Here is a 13261-nt window from a genome sequence, read left to right on the forward strand (position 1 = left end):
TGAATATGGGTCATCTGGGAATAAAAAGTAGGTCAAATCAAAGATGAACCTTGTGTATGCAATAGAGACTGTATTTTTCAATTGATCTTCATGAAATTTTGGTCAGAATGATTGCCTTAATGAAATCTAGGTCAAGTTTAAATATTGGTTATCTACGGTCAAAAAGTAAGTGACTAGGTGATATCAAAGAAAATACTTGTTTAAACTCAAGAGACCACATTTTTAATCAAATCCTAATGAAAATTGACCAGAATGTTTGTTTCCATGAAATAACTAAGTCAAACGTGATTACACTGTTAGGGTGGGTTTCTCAGGTGAGCGACCTAGGGCCATCTTGGCCCTCTTGTTAAGATATGTCGTTCTGCATGCTTCCCTTAGTAACAATTTTACAGCTGGATGGTACACTTTCTTCCTATATTGTGTCTCACGGAATAGGTGGAAGACTCAGTTGAAGACAGTTGTTAAAGAACACGGATGGAGCTGCTGTGATATCTGTCGGTGTCTTTCTTGATGTTCTGTCTTCTGCAATCAAATACATGCATATATGGCTTTTAAGGCTTACTCTTTATACATGTATAATTTATAAAACAGTTTTTATGTCTTCGATTACCATCACGTGTGCTGGTGGGAATCATTTTCATTCACACTACCCTGCAACGTTTAAAAATGGGGTGTATCAAGAGTTAGGTCTAGTATACTAACATCTGGTTTTAACTCCTCAATAGTATTTTGCTACTTACTGTTCTAAGAACGTGCCCCATTTTTATGCCCCCACTTTGGTGGGGGAGGGGGGGGGGGGGGTGGGGTCATATAGATTTGCCCTTGTCCGTCCGTCCGTCCTTCCGAGAATGTTGTGTCGCGCCTAGCTCCAAAAGTATTTGACGTAGAGTCACAAAACTTTACAAGAATGTTGGTCAGCATGTGTAGTTGTGCAATTGGGATTTCGCGACCTGATTCATTCAGTCATGTAGGAGTTATGGCCCCTGACTTTGTAAAAATTGGTCATTTTAGTGTTGTGTCGCGCCTTGCTCCAAAAGTATTTGACGTAGAGTCACCAAAGTTTACAGGAATGTTGGTCAGCATGTGTAGTTGTGCACCTGGGGTTTCGCGCCCAGATTCATTCAGTCATATAGGAGTTATGGTCCCTGACTTAGTTAAAAATGGTCATTTTAATGTTGTGTCGCGTGTAGCTCCAAATCTATTTGACCTAGAGGCACCAAAATTTACAGGAATGTTGATCAGCATGTGCAGTTGTGCACCGGGGGTTTTGCGTCCGGATTCATTCAGTCATGTAGGAGTTATGGCCCCTGACTTAGTTAAAAATTGGTCATTTTAATGTTGTGTTGCGGGTAGCTCCAAAAGTACTTGACCTAGAGTCACTAAAGTTTACAGGAATGTTGGTCTGCATGTGAAGTTGTGCACCTGGGGTTTCGCGTCCGGATTCATTCAGTATTGTAGGAGTTATGGCCCCTGACCTAGGAAAAAATGCCATTTTAATGTCATATAGTTGGGGCATCTGTGTCCCATAGACACATTTCTAGTTTTCTTTTGTTTGTTTAGTCTTCATTGTAAAAAGTCGCTATATCTTTGTTACCTATATGTTGTATATGTTGTGTGTGTATTTTGATGCTGTACACATGCATACATACATACAATTCTTTAGTGTTTCAGTGTGACAATTCTGCCTTCATTGAACGTGGCTGTTTCTATCGGTCATTTGTCCCTGATTTTAAGTCTTCGTAATGGTGCTGGATGATATGAATTATCAGTACAATAACTGTGAGCGATTAATGGTCAATTCGGCTGTCTTGATTTCAAAAGTCAATACGTGATATTGAGAAGTTATAATGCTAGCAAAAATGAAAAAACCTCTCAAGTTAAGCTGCTAAATCAAATACTTATACGCTACATTTCAGAGAATCATATTCAATATTAGACATTCGAAAATACCTGTAACAGAATGTACTTTTTTGCGCATTGATGCTAATAACTGGTCATTAGTCTTTGAACTTGACATTTTATTGTGTTCAAAATATATTTAATATGAAAAAATGTTCATTTTTAAAGGCTGAATTATTGAAAATAAACAAACAAAACAAAACAAAACAGGAATTAGTTTTGAATATTTATATATGCTGAATTTAACTTCATTGTTGTAAAATATTTACTTATTTAGTAAATCTGAATAAGGCACTGCTAGAACTAGCTCGAGTTTACAAAATAATCGTCTAAAATTACAAAGTGAAAATAAAGGCATTTATTTCTAAAGTAATAATTTTAAATATGATTTTATTAGTTACGATAATACACTGTAAATTGAATAAATGTGTAATAAACATGAAATATACTTTTGTCTAGCTCTTAAGTAACTTAAAGATTAACGTGTACTCTTGTTCATGTTCAAATTCTGATTTGGCCTAAACACTTAAAAACAGTATATATGCGCCAGTGTAAAATGACCTTTTTCCAAGTTCGTTATCTTGACTGTTCAGCATAAATTTAATATAATTATAATTCAATAACCGTTTATACTTATGCAATTGCGAATTTCGGATTCAATCTTTTAACTAAAACAGAATGATAATCATCATACAATTTCCACACGAGACTACGCTATCAATGATATCGCAGAATGGGCATTACTTAATGTCGTTCCGTGTTGTGGTGGTAATATTACCGTCGCAAAATTCAGATTTCACTGAGCTGTATGTTTTAAATTTATTTCTGTCCTTACTAGAAATAGAACTAATTATATTAATGTTGGTTTGCTCTAACTAGCCTTGAATAAACTGATGCATCGACAGTTTCTCTTCTTACTTAAAAATACTATGTTAAGAAATACTAACACCAATATTACAATAAACCCCAAGGTCAAATGAAATAAGTTCCGGTTTTAGACAGTAAAACAATTACGACACGTTCTAAATGTATTAACATCAGCCCATAGTGCATTTTTTGTTCAGTCTAGACAAACTTAGATTTGATAAGCGAGACCAATACATGTATACATACATGCCGATTTCCATTTTCTCACTTCAATAGGAAGCCAGCCAATTTCTCCAATGACAGCTTCATTTTGGGTGTATTTGCCAACATCCAAATAAAGCCTCATTGCTGTGTTTCACACAGCATTTATAAAAGAAAATTACATAACGCAAAACACTGGCAGACCAGAACTGATGACGGTCTAGAAAAGACAGTCAAACGATTGGTATTTACATAAAATGGTACCCCACCAACAGCTTTGAATTTGTTACTGGCCCTAATGCACGACTTGCTCTCTGAGCTACTGCTTTTGCAGTAACATTCCAGTGAAGAAATTCATCTAAAAGTGATTCTAAATATATACAGCTATCTACAAAATGTACAATTTCTTGGCAGCACGTAAAGATGCAACTGGTTATGATCACAGAGTCATACGAAAATGAACAATTTTACTTTACTACTATTAATTTCTATGTCATTGTCTTAATTAAACTTGGTCAGAATGTTACTCTCAACAAAATCTTGGACGAGTTTGATATTGGGTCATCTGGGGTCAAAACCTAGGTCACCAGGTCAAACCTAAGCAAAAGCTTGTTAACAACAGAATTTTAATCTTGATGATCTTTAGGTCAGTTTCGAATCTGGGTCATGTGAGGCCACATTTATGACTGTATCTTCATGAAACTTAGTCAGAATGTTTACGTTGATGATGTTTTGGTCAAACTCGAATCTGAGTCATGTGGGGTCAAAAACTAGATCACAAGGACAAATCAAAGGAAAAGCTTGTTTACATTCTAGAGGCCACATTTATGACCATATCTTAATGAAACTTGATCAGAACGTTAATCTAGAAGATGTTAAGATCAAGTTTCAATCTGGGTCAGGTGGTGGTCATAAACTAAGTCACCAGGTCAAATCAAATGTAAAGCTTGTTAACACTCTAGAGTCATAATTTTAAGTTTGAAACTCATAAGAATTGATCAGAATGTCTGTCTTGTTGACATCTAGGTCAGGTTTGAATCTGGGTTATGTGGGATCAAAAACTAGGTCACCAGGTCAAATCAAATGTTAAGCTTGTTAACAATCTAGATGTCAGATTTATGACTGTATCTTCATGAAACTTAGTCAGAATGTTAATCTTGATGTTTAGGCCAAGTTGGAATCTGGGTCATATGGGGTCAAAAACTAGGTCACCAGGTTAAATCAAAGGAAAAGCTAGTGAACACTCTATAGAGACCACATTTATGATCATATCTTTATGAAACTTTGTCAGAATGTTAATCATACTGATCAAAGGATTAAGTTCTAATCTGGGTCAGGTGGGATCAAAAACTAGGTCACAAGGCCAAATCAAAAGTTACGCTTGTTAACAATCTAGAAGCCACATTGATGACTGTATCTTCATGAAACTTGGTCAGAATGTTAATCTTGATGATTTTAGGTCAAGTTTGATTCTGGGTCATGTGTTTCAAAAACTAGGTCACTAGGTCAGATTAAAGGAAGAACTAGTTAACACTCTAGAGGCCACAATTATGACCATATCATAATGAAACTTGGTCAGAATGTTAATCTTGATGATCTTTAGGTCAGTAGGTCAGGTGAGCGATACAGGTCTTCATGGCGCTCTTGTTATGGTGAAGAAAGACCCCAGTTGCCCCTCCGTGCATTATTTTATTACGGTAGCTTGCATTTCCACTACCGTTAATGAACAAGCTCCATCAAACCGAGCCGTCAACATTTTCATTTATGTCGTGTCGTTTTTTTTTTAGTATATGGGCTTTAGATAATTGGTTAGGATGCTTGGCCATTAATATAATATATCAATATAATTATCATATATTACTCTATCTATGATGCGGTAATTTCGACGGGATGGTAGATAAAAAACCACTAAAAAACGTGATACGTAGCAATTTTGTTGAGTGTATGTCAAATCATAGAACACTTCTTATCTACACACTTGACGCTGCCCTCTGTCTGCATGAAACCTGGTCAGAACGTTCGTCTTTGGAAAATTGAGGTCAAGGTAGAAACTAAGTTTTTGAGCATTGAAAGCCAGCTCATAGTGATTGCATTTTAGAAAAGTTGCTCCACGGCTTGCTCTAAGTGTCACGTTTTTCCGTTAAAATAAGTTTGTATACTGGCATTTGTAAATATAGATTAAAGCACTTACAAACATGTAATTCATCAGAACTTTTGTTCAGGCCAGATTTGAATTAACAGAAGTATTCTTTCTTGATACTTTCTTTTTATACGCTGCTGAGTTGTAATTATTCTAGTGTGTCTTTAATGCCTCGTGTCGCGGTTTACATGTTCTTGATAATTTGTTCAGACTTTCATAGTTGATCACACAGCTAAAATGTAATATGAGCGATGGAGTTTCCACCTTCTCTATTTTATACTTCGAACTACTTTAAAAAATATATGTTTTCCTATGCGCGATGTAGATGCTGCGATGTATCAGGTACATAATCATGATGATGAAAATCTCTTTTCTGTTCACTGTAGAACCTGAAAAAAGTATTTTGTCTTTAAACTATAGACAGGGGTAATATTGACCTTTCCATCTCATAGCCCTACCGCTTACCTCAATAGGGAGAGCGGAGATCTTTGGATCGCAGGGTTGTGAGTTCGATCCCTGGACAAAGCGTTTGCTTTATGTGACGATTAGATAGTAGACATTGTGTCAGAAGCAATTTCGTCATCCGCCTTATTTACTTGAGGAGATAATGTTAGTATTGGTACAGAATCCAGCAGCACTAATTATGTTAAGGTTTAGTAGTATATCTTCGTAACCACAGAAATATTTTTTAAACAAATAACATATTTATCAACAAATTACCAGTTCATTACATGTTCTACGGCACAGTCACGTACGACTGAATACTTAAAATATTCTCAAACGTTGTCTTCCTTTAACAATGTCATTTGTAAAGAAATGAAAATTGCCAATCGCTGAAAACTACGTTCCATCCATTTATGTAAAATTTCAGAACTGGGACATTATTGCAAATGCTCCGGAACGAAGATATGTAACAGTTCTTTAACAAGAGCTCGTAGAACACGAAATATCCCAATAGTCCCAAGCATTCTCAGGTTACCATCCGGAAATTGTTACATATTTCGGGTCACTGTGACCTTGACATTTGACCTACTGACCTCAGAATCAATAAGGGTAATCTGCTAGTCATAATCAACCGCTCTATTAACTTTCATGTTGGTTATGACCAACCTCCCTATGAACTTTCATGATCCTAGGCCTGAGTGTTCTTGAGTTATCATACGAAAACGGATTGGTCTACATACCGACAGACCGACCAACCTGCCGACAGACCGACTGACATCTGCAAAACAATATACCCATCCTTCTTCGAAGGGGGGCAAAAAAAGTTGAGCTTGTAACCCTTGTCATGCTTGACACGATTGATTATGCCTTTGCGACCAGTGCAAATCATGATCACCTGTCGTGCAGTTTGACCATGACCTGCACTGTTCACCATTCAGTTTCTTTTTGATATGCTCACTGGCACCAGACCAGAAAGAAAATACCTCTGTACATATTATACTCTACCCCTATGTATGCTATTAGAACCTTGTTCATGAACGGGAAAGTGCACTAACCCATTTTAATCGTACATTTCTCACCTAGAATGCGCAGTTCGGTAAATGGGTACCAAGCATACTGAACAAGTGGTAATTTATCTTCCATCGTGCACCAGTCACATTTCATATTGCAGAGATACTCCACACAATTTATGCTTTCGTTAACGTTACAGAAAAGACTTGCGTGAACTCCTCTAATGCACATCCGGTCTAGAGGTCACAGCAGTGTGCACATGTTAAGCGAAATGTAAACAAACAAAAACAAAATATTCACAGTTTTACAATAAACTCGAAATGATGAATGAAATTCATCTTAGATATGATGCTGAATTTTAAGTCATACATTGGTATACATCTGTAATGTTTATTTAATTCATATAGCACATTTATGCTGCATATACACATTTTAGCGTACACGTAGTTAAACGACGACTGACATACATTTTCATAATCAGAATGGTTTTGTTATCTAGACCGGAACTTCACTAGGGAAGTTCCACCAAGCGTTTTATGTAACGTTGAAAAAACTATAAACTACACGTTGTTTCTCTCGGATAAGAAATATAGAAAACATGTGACCGGTTCACAATAGAAGATAAATTACCACTTGTTCAAAATTATCATGTTCTAAGAAGACCGGGGTACGAATATGTTAGTACTAAACAACGCGTTATTTTCCAATCAAATTTAAGCAACGCCCTTCAATTTACTGTATTTTCATTTATTTGGCAATAGTTGTGAAATTTATAAACCAATTTTTTATTTGATTAGGTGGCTCAAATGACCAGAAGCTGATGACTTTTCATTGACTTTTCAGATGGTAGATGAAATAATATTTCGTGTTTGTATGGTTTAGCGTCAAACTGGCTCAAATATAGGTCATATGGTAATGTTCCAACTTGATGGCAGAGGAAGACGCCATAAGCTACTCCAGGCATTACTTAATCTACTTCATCTTAGATATGATGTTGAATATGTTTTGCTACCTCAAAAGATCCAACAACCTTCCATAATACAAAAGCGATTTTTGGAAAAAAATAAATAAAATGCCAATATACATTTTTTGAACTGTTCTTTGCATGTATATGGATCAATATTTTTCCAAAACATTTATAAATGCGTTGTTGTTCATATTGTTGTTTATTTTAGGAGTAGAAGAAAGAACGCCATCTACTTCGTCTGTATCGGAAGGTGAGTAAAATGTTGCAAATATACATTGCACATTGGTCGTAGAAAACTCAACACACTGCTTGTTGTTAAATGGTCATGGGATGACATTGTGTATTAGTAAAACATGTCAGAGATAATCATTTAAGAGCAATAATTGTAATACGAATGTATAAACATTGTACCGGAAATCATTTTATTAAAAAACAGTCAGAGAAAACAGATGCATATAATTAACGAATGGTAACGAAATGTTGAAGTTCGTTCGAAATGTCAATGAACGGAAGATGAAGGGTTCGCTCGAAATGGAAATATGAATGGTTCGTTCTAAAGCTTGGTGTATTTTGAATGGTTCATTCTAAATGCTGGATGTCTAAAATGACAGGAAACATCAACATAATCTTTTTTTACATGGGTAACTCCTGATATTTCAAACTACAGTGGTGTAGCGAATGGCGATCGAGTATGTTTCTTTGTCTGTATTCTACTTACTATAAAGTGAACTTACACATCCAGATATACAGTCATTTTTCTGACGTGTAGTCCTTCCCCTTAGAGAAATATCCAAATGCAACGCTTTGCAAATAGTGTACATTTATGGAACTGTTATTTGCATGTACTTTGATCAATATTTTTCAAAACATTTATAAATGCATGGTCGTTCATATTGCCGTATATTTTAGGAGTTGAAGAAAGGACGTCATCTACTTCGTCTTTATCGACAGGTGAGTAAAATGTTACAAATGTACATTGCATATTGGTTTTAGATGTATATAATGCATCTTCTGACAAGGGGGCTACGACATTTAGTGTAATAATATCTAATACATGAGCCGCAAATCTGACTTATAAATTTTGGTTAGAATTATTTCGTTTTACAGCAAGCTGACAGATGTGTTTTGATAAGCTATGTACTGTTTCTTATGGTCAAGATTTGATTACTATATTGTATGAATTGTACATGAGAAAAACTTGATTTGGGGGGCTGTTTCCTGTCCCGCCAGTCATAAATTCATACACATTTAAGCGGACGGAAACGATTTTAAGACATTCGTTATGAGATGTGGTGTGTATATTAAACTGTAAGTATCGGACTGCACCATCGATTTAAAAATTAAATGCCGTTTCTGTGTACCGCTATTGTTTACTAGAAAACGCCACCTTAGCCATTAGCCCGATTAGCAGGCGTGCATATTATCTTATTTGGTGGGAAAGATTATCATCAGGACAAGGCATTTAGTCAAGCGATATTAATATGGCTTCATTTTTGTTTTAAATTCCTCTAACATTCATAAGATTTTCTTTAAAATTGTTTACTAAGTTTATCAATTTGGGTGATTCTTCCAGTTCACTGACCAAAAATTTCGTATTTTTGTTCAAACTTCCGTAAGTTTAGAATTACTGCCTGTTTTTTCGAAACATAAATATCAACTTAAAGTTAAAAGGTTTAAAAATCATACAAACATGCATGTATTTTCAAGAAAAAAAAACATAATAAGAAACAAATATGTGAACAAAGGAAGAACAGCTTTGTTTGAAGCACTGTTTGGCAGCAATATCAAAGAGACATAATGTATTGTGTATTTTCTACCTTTGTTTAGTTAAACATTGCTTAACTTTGCTATTAGAGGATGGTACAGTATGTAGATATATGAATCTAATGCCAGTTAAATATAACTATCACCGAAACGTTTATATTAATTACGCCCCACACACGTATGCGGGGGCATATAGTGTTCCTGCCGTCCGTACGTCCGTCCGTCTGTCTGTCCGTCAGTACGTACATCCAAAAATATTGATGTCCAACTCCTCCAACACTGTAAGCCGGATTTGCTTCAAACTTTTGTAAATGAACAACCTTGATATGCAGATGCCCATTAAGGAAGGACTATTTTTACCGCAGTTATTGCCCTTTGATAGTTCTGCTGAATATATTGTTTAACTCCTCCTACACTATTATCTGACTTGTTTCAAACTTTTACAGATAAACAAGCTTGATGTGCACATGACCATAAAGGAAAGTTTTCTTTCTGATTTATTTTTCTGTGATTTTTACCGCAGTTATGGCCCCTTGATAGGTTTGCTATATAAAATATAGAGAAAAATATTGTGTATCCACTCCTCCCACACTGTTTACCTGATTTGCTTCAAACTTTTACCGATGAACAAGCTTGATGTGAACATGACCATAAAGGAAAGTTTGCTTTCTGATTTTTTTACCGCAGTTATGGTCCCTTGATAGTTTTGTTTTATGGAATATAGAGTAAACTCTTGTATTTTTTATATGTCAGTGCTTGCGTGTGTTACTTACGTGACGGAAATATCCGGTAGGGCTACATCTGCGATTAATCATTTGCAATATGATGTTAAAGTCAGATTTTCTTAAAAGACAGAATGTTGCGTATACGCTAGAAGGAACGTTTGCTAAGCTAAATCTAGATGAAATTTAAAAACAAGTCAAAATGAAATTTGTAAAATGCTCTTTGCTTTAGTCATCAAACTTTTCTGGTATTCTAGAATAAAGGTATACAGCAACATAAAAGCAATACAGCACCACATGGCCCTTATTATTACCTATTCTTCCGTCTCTGACTTCATAAAAACACGATTATATCTATTTGTTATTTTAGTTGCAGTTTCTCTAAATTTTATTGTTTACTAAAAGAAACTTAAACTCCATTGCAAGAAGAGAGACGTAAATGTTATTAAAAGACGTTCTACTTGATTGGTGAATATGACTGAGTCCACATTTAAATACAGATATATTTCAGTGATCAGTAATATTTCAAACTTAAATAACATATATCATACCAGATTTATGTTATACCAGATTTACATGTCTTCACGCTTTTTAGTTCTGCAGGGTTCTGCTCAACCCAGAACTAGAGGGCGTGGATGGTAGCTTGCCTTTCCCCTACCGTCCGTGAACAGGCCCAATCAAACTGAGGCTGAAACATTTTCGTTTATCTCGTTTTGGACGACTTGTGGTTTTCCACTTTTTCTATTTTATGCCTTTTAGTACCGAAAGCAGAAATAAGATTGGTAAATATTTACTCTATCTCATCTTGTTATCCAGCATTTTTTGTTTGCTAACGATTATTTTTTGTTGGTGGTATTTGTGATTCAGTTCAATTCAATTTACCCTTTAGTAATAAGCATGCACATTACCTTTGTTTTTGTTACATGTTATGCGAAGATAAGCTTCAATGTTTAAAGTCTGGTATTCTGTGAAGGTTTGATTTAAAATGGATTTTAACCTGGTTGCGAAATCGTAACAATAATTAAAAATACAAATAATTTAGCAAACCTACGTTGCATGAAGAATGGTAAAAAAAGAACATACTTATTTTAACCATATATCTGACCTACTGAATGTCATAGACTATGCAGTAATTAAAATAAGAAAACGTTTATCTGTTAAATGATTTAGGTACTAAGTTTTAATGAAGAACATTCTCATCAAATTTAAATTAGCTAATCATATAAACTAACTGTGTTTGTAGAGCTACATTTAAATTAAATTTCATATTATATTACAGTCCTTTTGAAGATCAAACGTATTTAGCTTTAAGTGGTAGTACACATTTTCGTTGTGCGAATAAGGTGTGTACTATCATGAACCTAATACATAGTATTATTTAGACACCTAAACATGTTATCTATATTTTACATAGGTACGTAAATAATGATAAGTATCACAAATAGGTTTAACGTAGAATATCCCGAGTTTAGGGTTGTAATGCGTATGAATATATTAAACATAAATTACAACGGCGTGCTACGCCGCAGCATTAGCCAAAACGCGTTGGGTGCGCGCGCAGCATACCTGAAGGTCAGTTAATAGCAGAACACCCCGTGATAGATTTTGATCTACAAGTATGAAGGTTACTAGCTGGTCGTGTTAGAATACAAAATATCTGTACAAATAATCCATCTTTGAAACGAAGAATATCATATTAATATTTGCCTGTCTAATTTTCTCAGTGCTTGTCTTAATGATTCAAGTTTATAATAGAAATATAGAGTTTATTTCTTTGCTTGGTTGTTTTTCATGCTCACAAAAGACCTTTTTATATCAGGTTATTTAACAATGTTCTGTACAATATGGAGAATATATCCAAATATATCTCGTATTGTACAGTTCAATGTTAAATAACTTTTTTATTCTATATCTATTTGATTTTAGTTTAAATTAAAAATGATTCACTGAATATTGTATATCTGCCTTCCTCATTTCAAGACACATAATCTAACTCTATACATAGAGCGACTACTTTACCCGATTTACATTCGGAACATTTTCACGCGTTTCGAGCTTTATCGTATGTTTAACATGGAACTTTTTGAACCGTCCAAATACGGAAAAATTCCGGATTTTTTTTTGTACGCACGTGCGTCCAATAAGGTTATATATTGTACGGTCACGTGTTGCAAATGAACGTTCCAATTGGATAGATAAAATAGATATAGAATAATAGATATTTTCTATTTGATTAATGCGGTCATTTTATGCGTTACAATCTCGTCTCTGCTTTATATATCCCAAACGACCTTCAGAAATTATAAAATGGATCGTAACAGTCTCCAATAATTTTGATACTGATTGCTTTTCATTACGAAGCATGTTTGTATTGCTTGTTTCAGTTGTTGTTCCTATTGTCATATTTCTAAATGTCTCGAAGTGGGATCTCCTGAATAGTGCCCTACTGGTTGAAAACCAGTTTCGGGGACTATAGGATGCACTTAACCGTCCGTCATTCCGCCTGTCCGTCCGTACACAATTTCGTGTCCGGTCCATAACTCATCATCCATGAAGGGATTCATTATTACTTTGCACAAATGGATCCCATGATAAGACAGCGTATCATGTACAAAATTCTAGCTCAAAGGTTATAGTCAAAATTGGAGGTCAAAGGTCAACTGTGCTTTTTTTCCTGTCTAGTCCGCAACTCTGCCATCCATGAAGGGATTTTAATATTACTTGGCCCAAATGTACCGCATAAGACAATGTGTCATCCACAACTTTCAGACCCCTAGCTTAAAGGTCAAGGTCACATTTGGCAATCTGTTGTTAACGTGACATGAGCAGGGTCTGTTTCGTGTCCGTTTTTTCTCTGTCCGGTCCTTAACTCCGCTATTCTTGAAGGGATCTTAATATAACTTGGCACAAATGTTCACCATGATGAGACGATATGTCAATGGTCTCAAAGGTCAAGGTCACTATTGAAGGTCAAAGGACAATAGATATTTTTTCCTGTCCCGTCCAGAACTCTGTCATGCGTCAAAGTATTACACCATAATCACTTTAAATAAATGTCCCCTTAATGAGATGACGTGTTATGCGCAACACCTAGAGTCCTTGCTTAAAGTTCAAGGTTACACTTGGAGATCAAAGGTAAAATTCAAGAATATCTTTGTCCGGTGTATTTTGTCTTCATGCATGGAGGGATTTTGATGTAACTTGACAAAAATGTTTGCCGCCATAAGACAACCTTGATTTTAGAAT

The 13261-nt window shown here is 35.2% G+C and overlaps 1 protein-coding gene across 2 annotated transcripts in view; it reads left to right on the top strand.

The window, feature by feature from the left end:
- LOC128552945 (uncharacterized) overlaps positions 1–7821 on the top strand; it is a 46932-nt gene extending 39111 nt beyond the window's left edge. For both annotated transcript variants that reach the window (XM_053534027.1, XM_053534028.1), the window contains exon 17: positions 7738–7821. In XM_053534027.1, coding sequence (XP_053390002.1) covers positions 7738–7787 — 50 coding nt within the window. In that variant the 3' untranslated portion in view covers positions 7788–7821. The remainder of the gene's footprint in view (positions 1–7737) is intronic.
- The last annotated feature ends 5440 nt before the right edge of the window (positions 7822–13261 follow it).

Source organism: Mercenaria mercenaria, unplaced genomic scaffold (genome assembly GCF_021730395.1).
Source record: "Mercenaria mercenaria strain notata unplaced genomic scaffold, MADL_Memer_1 contig_3316, whole genome shotgun sequence".
Taxonomy (NCBI): domain Eukaryota; kingdom Metazoa; phylum Mollusca; class Bivalvia; order Venerida; family Veneridae; genus Mercenaria; species Mercenaria mercenaria.